This window comes from Rhinopithecus roxellana, chromosome 4, assembly GCF_007565055.1.
Source record: "Rhinopithecus roxellana isolate Shanxi Qingling chromosome 4, ASM756505v1, whole genome shotgun sequence".
In the NCBI taxonomy this organism is placed as follows: domain Eukaryota; kingdom Metazoa; phylum Chordata; class Mammalia; order Primates; family Cercopithecidae; genus Rhinopithecus; species Rhinopithecus roxellana.
In genome coordinates, this window is record NC_044552.1 from 113,704,095 (window position 1) to 113,714,648 (window position 10,554).

At 34.0% G+C, this 10,554-nt stretch overlaps 1 protein-coding gene across 1 annotated transcript in view; it reads left to right on the top strand.

The window, feature by feature from the left end:
* MCHR2 (melanin concentrating hormone receptor 2) overlaps positions 1–9,966 on the top strand; it is a 72,282-nt gene extending 62,316 nt beyond the window's left edge. Inside the window, exons 5-6 of the mRNA XM_030929340.1 lie at positions 2,305–2,424; positions 9,507–9,966. Coding sequence (XP_030785200.1) covers positions 2,305–2,424; positions 9,507–9,822 — 436 coding nt within the window. The 3' untranslated portion in view covers positions 9,823–9,966. The remainder of the gene's footprint in view (positions 1–2,304; positions 2,425–9,506) is intronic.
* The last annotated feature ends 588 nt before the right edge of the window (positions 9,967–10,554 follow it).

Consider the following 10,554-nt stretch of genomic DNA (forward strand, 5'->3'; position numbering starts at 1 on the left):
AAAAAGGATATTCCATGCTCATTAATTGGAAAACTTAATATTGTTAAAATGACACTACTAGCCAAAGCAATGTACAAATTCAATGCAATCTCTCTCAAAATACCATTAACAGTTTTCACAGAAACAGAAAAAAAAATTCTAAAATTTATGTGGAACCACAAAAGACCCTGAATAGCTAAAGCAATCTTGAGGTAAAAGAACAAAGCTAGAGGCATCATGCTACCTGACTTCAAAATTTACTAAAAAGCTATAGTAACCAAAGCAGCCTGGTACTGGCATAAAAAGACACATTGACCAATGGAACAGAGTGGAGTACCCAGATACAAATCCACACATTTATAGCCAAGTCATCTTCAACAAAAGAGCCAAGAACTTTCAATGGAGAAAGGACAGTCTCTTCAATAAATGGTGCTGGGAAAACTGGAACACTATATGCAGAAGAATGAAAATAGACCCCTACCTCTCACCATACACAAAAATCAACTCCAAATGAATTAAATACTTAAATCTAAGGCTTGAACCTATGAAAACTACAAGAAGAAAACATAGGAAATGCTCCAGGACATTGATCTGGGCAAAGACTTTTTGTGTAAGACCTCAAAAGCACAAGTAACCTAAGCAAAAGTGGGCAAATAAGATTACCTCAAACTAAAAAGCTTCTGCACAGCAAAGAAAACAACAAAGTGAAGAGGCAACCCATAGAATGGAAGAAAATATTTACAAATCATCCATCTGACAAGCGATTAATAACCAGAATATATAAGGAGCTCAAACAACTCAATAACAAAAAAAAAACAAATAATCCAATGTAAAAAATGGGCACAAATCCGAACAGATATTTCTCAAAATAAGGCCAATGGGTAAACAAAAAGTGCTATCACTAATCATCAGAGAAATGCAAATCAAAACCACAAGGAGATATCATCTCACCCCAGTTAAAGTGGCTTTTACCAAAAAGGCAGGCAATAATGGATTCTGACAAGGATGTGAAAAAAGGGAAACATTCGTACATTGTTGGTGGGAATATATATTATTACAGCCACTATAAAGACTCCTTGAAAAACTAAAAGTAGAACTACCATGTGATCCAACAATTCCAGGTCTGAGTTTATATCCAAAAGAAACTATATTAATATATCAAAGATATATCTGTACTACCATGTTTATTGCTATACTGTTCATAATAACCAAAATATGTAATTAATCTAAATGCCTATCAATAGGTGAATGGATAAAGAAAATGTGGTATATATACACAATAGAATAGCATTCATCCATAAAAAACAATGAAATCCTGTCATTTTTAGCAGCATGAATAGAACTGAAGGCTATTATGTTAAGTGAAACGAGCCAAGTACAGAAAGACAAATATCACATGTTCTCACTTATATGTGAGAGCTAAAAAAGTGAATCTCATAAAGACAGTAGATTGGTGGTTACCAGAGGCCAGGAAAGGTAGAGGAAGTGGGTAAAGAAGAGAAGTTGATTAAGTGGATACAAAGATACACTTTACTAGAAGAATTAAGACCTAGTGTTTGATGAATCAGTAGGATGACTATAGTTTAAAATATCCTATTGTACATTTCAAAATAGCTAGAAGAGAATAATTTTAATGTTTCTAGCATTTTTTAAAAATCAAATAGTTAAGATGATAAATAAATCCTGAGTACTCTGATTTGATTTTTACAAATTATATGAATGTATTAAACTATCACATATACGCTGAAACGATGTACATCTATTATGCATCAGCGAAAATTGTTTAAAAGAAACATAGAGAAGATTGTTTATTAATTACTTCTCCCACCAGCATTGGCTATCCTGGGTTCAAATTTTACCTCTTTCAGTTACTGCTTGGGTAATCTTGGGCAGGCCACTTAACCCCTCTGTGCCTCAGTTTCTTCTTCTACAATGTAAGGGCACTAATGGCATCATACTCATGGGGTTTCACTGATTCAGTGGGTAAAGATATAAAAAATGCTTACAACAGTGCCTACTATATAATAAGCGTTACATACTGTTGCCTGTCATTGTTAAACACTGAAGATTGGTAATAGGTAGCCTCACCTATACTGCACTCAGTACAGCTGGGTTTGGCTAGAGAGAAGACAAGCATTGTTATTGGTGAACAATGAAGATCAGGGCTTCTCTACAATAAAGCAACCAAAAATCCACAAGGACTTTTATCCTGGACCCTGAAAAATGAAAGAATCATGCCTCAGAAACTGCAAAAGCCAATTCCTAATCCAATTAATGTAATAGAGTTGTTCTGTCTCTTCTCTCCCCCCCTCTCTCATTTTACAGGTATACACTTTATTTGACGATAACAACTTTTTTTTTCCCTCTACCCTTGATTTTGGTGTGCTATATTTTAATTTTATGCTATACTTGGGAGATGTATCAACAGAATAAGGATGCCAGATGGTAAGTGTTTGCCGTATTTTGCTTTAGTTGTTAAAAGAACAATTTAGATAGCCTAAGACATCTACAATAGAAACTTAGGCAACAGTGACTTGAAACATACCACACTTAGACATGTCGACATTGATATATGTCTATAGAAAGAACTTTTGGAAAATAAGACATGTACTAAATGAACTGCTTAAGAATCTTTCAGTGACAAATGTTAAAAATCACTGATGTAATGGTTTCATTAAAATGCATACGAAACTCCAGATTCTATTTAAAGAATAATTTTATTTTTGTTATTAACAGTTATTTAACTGTTTTCATTGCACATTTTGCAGAGTTGCATGCATATGTAAATATCTTAAATGTTATGTGCAACCTTTTAATTTTTGTGTTTCAATTTTTTTAATTTAGAGGAGAAAAGTCCCATTAATATTTGAATTTTAAAAGATGGGTTTTATTAATATTAAAAGATTATTTAGGAGCAAATAAAACCAAAGACTTAACCTAAAGTCAGTAAACTTGAGAAGGACCTGTGAAGATACTTGCCTCTAAAACTGCATAAATAAATCTAAATTATTTTCACCTTGCAGTTGTGTATTCCACAATCTACTTGTTCAAATGAATAAGTCAGTAATTATATAACCTGTTGGGTAAAAACACACTTACATTTATTAAACATTATATTGTAAATATATTTTTGTGTTTCTTTTGGAAAGGCAAGTTTGCTGGGTTTCCCTGCACACTACAAATTTACAAATTTTACAAATTTTTTGTTAAAAAAATGTGAACAATTTAACCACCATTCCTCAAAAATTGTGGCAAACCCTTGAACCAAAGGTTTGTAAGTAGTCTGTTGGCTCACAACATTTTTTTACCACCTAGTTACTTGGAATTCTTTGAAAGTCTTACACTTGTAAAGTATGGTCCATTTGGGAAGAAAAAGGAAGTAGCCACAGTCACAGTAAAAAACATAGCTTATAAATGTATCCCAGGGAGCTGAGTTGGTGAGAAGGTTAAAATGAAATCATATGGAATATTAAAGATACCAACAGCTGGAGAGAATGCTTGAGTCTTTTTAAAACAGTTCTCCAAATCAGATCATTTTGCTCCTGACCTTTTTCTCAGAAATGCTAAAGAGGATCTTATGAAACAAATCTCATACACGTCAAAATGCAAGAAATTGGAGGAATGATAGTGCTTACTCTGATAAACTGCAGGGGAATCAAATGATTTTTAGCTCCCATGCTTTTAAAATTATTTACAAGTTTTGTTCATCTGTTACTCTCATGTCCCAGGGAAATTTCCATTAAATGCCTAAATATGACATAACATGATTAAATGTGTGAATTTTAAAATATGTTTTATTTTAAAATAATTTTCATTTCTAGAAAAGTTGATAGTAGAAATATAGTACAGATAGTACAGAGATAGTATAGAGGTTTCCCAACTACCCCTCACTCAGTTTTCCCATAGTTAACATCTTACATTACCTAGGACATTTGTCAAAACAAAGAAAATTTCTGTACATTACTGTTAACTAAATTCCATTCTTTATTGGACTTCACTGGTTTTTCCATTAAAGGCCTAAATCTGTTCCAGATTCAATCCAGAATAGTACATTGCATTTAGTTATCACATCTTCCCAGTATCCTCTGATTTGTGAATTTCTCACTCTTTCCTTATTTTACATGACCTTCGTAGTCTGGAGCACTGGCCAGGTCTCCTGTAGAATGTTCCCAATCTGGGTTTGTCTGATATTGTATCATTATTAGACTGTACTTAGATGTTTTTATTTTAAAAAATCAAATCTTCTCATCACAGCATATCAGGGGTCACATGATAGCTACATTACATCACTGTTGATACTAGCCTTGATTACCTGGTTAAGGTGCTGTTTGCTAAGTTTCTCCACCATGAAACTGTTTATCCCTTTCGCTATTCTATTCTTTGGAAATGAGTCACTAAACATAGCCTACCTTCAAGGGGGAGGCAGGAAGATGGGAATTAAGCTCCATCTTCCGAAAGGTGAGTATCTGTATAAGAATCCCTATATTATTTGGAGTTATTCTGTAAAGAAGGTCTGGCTCTTCTCTCCTCATTTTATTCAATATTATTTGTATTACTATAGACTGATATAGTTATTTCATACACTGAGTCATAATTTAATACTTTGTTATTTATTTGGTCTTTCAAAATGTTTCAACTTTGGACCTTACATGCCAGGAGGGAGTGGCATAACGTATTTAAACACTGAAGGAAAAAAAAACGTATACCCTAGAGTAGCATATCCAGCAAAAATACCCTTCAAACATGAAGGAGAAATAAAGACTTTCCCAGACGAACTAAAGCTGAGGAATTTCATCAACACTAGATCTACTTTACAATAAATTCTAAAGAGAGTACTCCAATCAGAAAGAAAAGGACATTATGAGCAACAAGTAATCACTTGAAGGTATAAAACTCACTGGTAATAGTAAGTACCAAGAAAAACATAGAATATTATAACAATGTAACTGTGATATGTAAACCACTCTTGCCATAAGTTGAAAGACTAAACAATGAACCAATCAAAAATAATAACTACAACAACTTTTTAAGACAGATAATACAATAAGATATAAATTTAAACAATAAAAAGTTAAAAATTGGGGGGACAAAGTTAACGTGTAGAGATTTTACTAATTTTCTTTTTGCTTGTTTATGCAGTGTTAAGTTGTTATCAGGTTAAAATAATGGCTTATAAGATAGTATTTGTAAAACTTATGGCAACCTCAACTCAGAAAACATACAGTGGATAAACAAAAAACAAAAAGCAAGAAACTAAATTGTATTACCCGAGAAAATCACCTTCACTAAAGGAAGACAGGAAGGAAAGAAAAAAGGAAGAGAACACCACAAAACAACCAGAAAACAAATTTTAAAATGGCAGAAATAAGTCCTTACTTATCAATAACAACATTGAATGTAAATGGACTAAACTCTTTAATCAAAAGACAAAGACTGTCGGACTGAGTGAAAAAACAAGACCTGTTGATCTATTGCCTTCAAGAAACACACTTCAACTATAAAGACAGACATAGACTGAAAAAAAAAGGAATGGAAAAGATATACCATACCAATGGAAACCAAAAAAAGCAGGAGTAGTCATATCAGACAAAATAGATTTCAATTCAAAAACTATAACAAGAGACAAGATCACCATATAATGATAAAAAGGGGTCAATTTAGCAAGAGGATATAACAATTTAAAATATATATGCACCCAACACTGGAGCATCCAGATATATAAAGCGAATATTATTAGAATTAAAGAGAGAGATAGGCCCCAATATAATAGTAGCTGGAGACTTCAATAACCTACTTTCAGCATTGAACAAATCTTCCAGCCAGAAAATCGACAACCATTGGACTTAATGTAGACCAAATGGATCTAATATATATTCACAGAACATCTCATCCAACGACAGCAGAATATACATTATTTTCCTTAGCACATGGATCATTCTCAAGGATAAAACATATGTTAGGTCACAAAACAAGTCTTTAAAAATTCGAATAATTGAAATAATTCCAGACATCTTCTCTGACCACAATGGAATAAAACTGTAAATCAATAACAAGAGGAATTTTGGAAACTATACAAACACATGGAAATTACAAAATATGCTCCTGAATGACCAGTGGGTAAATGAAGAAATTAAGAAAGTTGAAAAATTTCTTGAAACAAATGATAATGGACACATGACATACCAAAACCTATGGGATACAGCAAAAGCAGTACTAAATGGGAATTTTATAGCTCTAAGTGCCTACATCAAAAAAGATGAAAAATGTCAAACAGTCTAATAATGTACCTTGAAGAACTAGAAAAGGAAAAGCAAACCAACCCAAAATTAGTAGAAGAAAAGAAAGAATAGGGGCCGGGCGCGGTGGCTCAAGCCTGTAATCCCAGCACTTTGGGAGGCCGAGAAGGGCGGATCACGAGGTCAGGAGATCGAGACCATCCTGGCTAATACGGTGAAACCCTGTCTCTACTTAAAAATACAAAAAACTAGCCGGGCGACGAGGAGGGCGCCTGTAGTCCCAGCTACTCGGGAGGCTGAGGCAGGAGAATGGTGTAAACCCGGGAGGTGGAGCTTACAGTGAGCTGAGATCCAGCCACTGCACTCCAGCCTGGGTGTCAGAGCAAGACTCCGTCTCAAACAAAAAAAAAAAAAAAAAGAAAGAATAAAGATCACAGCAAAAATGAATGAAATTAAAATGAAGAAAACAATACAAGAGATCAATGAAACAAAAATCTGGTTTTTTTGAAAGTTAAACAAAATTGACAAACCTTATAGTCGGACTAACTGAGAAAAAAGAGAGAAAGTCTAAATAAATAAATTCAGAAATGGAAAAGTAGACATTACAACTGATACTGCAGAAATTCAAAAGGTAATTAGAGGCTACCATGAGCAACTATATGCCATTAAATTGGAAAATCTAGAAGAAATGGACAAATTCCTATACATATATAACCTAACAAGATTGAACCAGGAAGAAATCCAAAATCTGAACAGATCACTAACAAGTAATGAGATCAAAGCCATAATGAAAAGTCTCCCAAGAAACAAAAACCCAGGACCCAATGGCTTCACTGAATCCTACCAAACATTTAAAGAACTAATATAAATTCTACTCAAATTATTCTGAAATATGGAAAAGTATGGAATAATTCCAAACTCATTCTACAACACCAGTATCACTGTGATACCAAAATCAGACAGACACAACAAAAAAGGAAACTACAGACAAATCTCTCTAATAAATATTCATGCAAAAATTCACAACAAAATATTAGCAAACCAAATTCAACAACATATTAGAAATCTCATTCATCATGACCAAGTGGGATTTATCCCAGGGGTGCCAGGATGATTCAACATACGTAAATCAATCAATGTAATACATCATATCAACGGAATGAAGGATAAAAATCATATGATCATTTAAATTCAATATATCAAATTGAAATATCAAATGCTGAAAAAGCATGTGATAAAATTCAACATCTCTTTATGACAAAAACTTTCAAAAAACTAGGTATAGAAGGAACATACCTCAACATAATAAAAGCCATATATGACAGACCCCCAGCTAGTATCATACTAAATGAGGAAAAAACTGAAAGACTTTCCTCTAAGATTTGGAATATGACAAAGATGCTGACTTTTACCACTGTTATTCAACATAGTACTGAGGTCCTAGCTAGAGCAATCAGACAAGAGAAAGAAATAAAGGACATCCAAATTGGAAAGGAGTAAACCAAATTATCCTTGTTTACAGATGACATGATTTTATATTTGGAACACTCTAAAGACTCCACACACACACACACACACACACGCAAAAAAAACGATTAGAACTGATAAACAAATTCAGTAGAGTTTCAGGATACAAAATCAACATACAAAAATCAGTAGCATTTCCTTATGCCAATAGTCAACAATCTGAAAAAGAAATAAAAAAGTAATCCCATTTATAATAGCCACAAATAAAATTAGGTACCTAAAAACTTAACAAAGAAGTGAAAGATCTCTGTAATGAAAACTATAAAACATTGGTGAAAGAAATTGAAGAGGACACCAAAAAATGGAAAGATATTCCACATTCAGTGTTTGGAAGATCAGTACTGTTGAAATGTTCATACTACCCAAAGCAATCTACAGATTCAAAGCAATCTCTATCAAAATACCAATAATGTTCTTCACAGAAATAGGAAAAACAATCTTAAAATTTATATGGAACCACAAAAGACCCAGAATAGCCAAATATATCCTAAGCAAAAGGAATAAAACTAGAGGAATCACATTACCTTACTTCGAATAATACTACAAAGCTATGGTAAGCAAAACGGCCTGGTACTGACATAATAACAGAGACATGGACCAGTGAAACAGAATAGAAAACCCAGAAACAAATTCACACACCTACGATGAACTCATTTTTAACAAAGGTTCTAAGAATATACACTGGGAAAAAGCCTCTTCAATAAATGGTGTTGGTAAATTTGGATATCCATATGCAGAAGAATGAAACTACAGCCCTATTTCTCATTATACACAAAAATCAAAATGGATTAAAGACTTAAATCTAAGACCTCAAACTACGAAACTACTATCAGAAAATGTTGGAGAAAATCTCCAGGACATTGGTCTGGGCAAAAATTTCTTACTCCACAGGCACAGGCAACCAAAGCAAAAATGGACAAATGGGATCACATCAAGTTGAAAAGCTTGGCTATATAAATTACCAAGATTTAGAATCAACCTAAGTGTCCATCAACAGATCAATAGATAAAGATAATGTGGTATATATACACAATGGAGTGGTATTCAGCCATAAAAAAGAAAGAGATACTGTCATTTGCAAGAACATGGATGGAACTGAAAATCATTATGTTAAGTGAAATAAACCAGGCACAGAAAGACAAGCATCACATGTTCTCACACATTTATGGGATCTAAAAATAAAAACAATTGTACTCATGGACATAGAGCGTAGAAAGATGGTTACCAGAGGCTTGGAAGGATAGTAGGGGCCTGAGGGTGAGGTGAGGAAGGTTAATGAGTATTTAAAAATAGTTCAAAAGAATGAATAAGGCCTAGCATTTAATAGCACAACAAGGTGACTATAGTCAATAATAATTGCACATTTAAAAATGACTAAAACAGTGTAATTGGATTGTTTGTAATACAAAGTATAAATTCTTGAAGATATGGATACCCGATTCTCCATGATGTGATTATTACACATTGCATGCCTGTATCAAAACATCTCATTTACCCCATAAATATATACACCTACTATGTACCCACAAAAAATAGAAAAAAAAAATAACAACAAAAAATTGTTCCAGCTTTGGAAACTTTGGAAGTTTTTCAACAAAAATAAAAAAGAATGTATCACAATGCACTGAGTAAGTAGAAATATAATAATGAGGTTCATATTTCACTGCAAAGCCATTATGAACTGTCCAAAAGATTCTAGGAACACATTGCCCCATGATTTCTATGGTTGTTTATACCCTGTCTATCCGAATGTTTCCTTTGCAGTTGCAATCCCAGCGTACCAAAACAGAGAGTGATGAAGTTGACAAAGATGGTGCTGGTGCTGGTGGCAGTCTTTATCCTAAGTGCTGCCCCTTATCATGTGATACAACTGGTGAACTTACAGATGGAACAGCCCACACTGGCCTTCTATGTGGGTTATTACCTCTCCATCTGTCTCAGCTATGCCAGCAGCAGCATTAACCCTTTTCTCTACATCCTGCTGAGTGGAAATTTCCAGAAACGTCTGCCTCAAATCCAAAGGAGAGTGACTGACAAGGAAATCAAAAATATGGGAAACACTCTGAAATCACACTTTTAGGAAAGTACATGGATCACCATGAGTCTAGACATGATTATCTAACTGGTATTATTAGACAGGGCAGGTGTACCGAAATGTTTATGCCCATTCTTCTTGTGTACTTGTGACTCTTAGCAGCATGGAACAGAAGTGTAACCATGCAAAATGTTGATCTATATTGTGGGTAGGCAATGGGATAGTCTAAGATACCCAAGCTTCATGATGGCGTATATTATTTCAGCATGTTATAAACTAGTCACTAATGAAAATGGCCGTCCATGACCATTGACTCAAAACTCACCAAGGAACCTGACCTTGCCCTCCACACTGTGGCCTCACTGTAACAGTTTCCTCAAGGTTCCTAGGAGGGTATCACCTCACAGTGAAGTCTGAAATTTGGCTATTTTTTATCTACAAAAATGTCAGTTTTATATGGTCCAATCTAATACCTTCAACAACTAAGCCCTACCTTTCAGAATAACAGTTACCATTTATTGCACACATGCAATGTGTAAGATTACATGTAACAAACCTGTGAAATAAGTATTATTACCTTTGTTTACTAAGGCTCAGAAAGGAGAAATGATAGGCCTAATGCTACAACAGCTATCTAAGAGCCAGGCTAATGTTCAGCTCTGCCTGTTTCTTTTCTACTGCACCACCTTGACAACCTTTACTTATTATACTGGAGAACTCAGTAACTTGGAGTTTCTTTTGCTTTCTCCTGTAGCTCTGCAAGAGGAGAACTAAAGT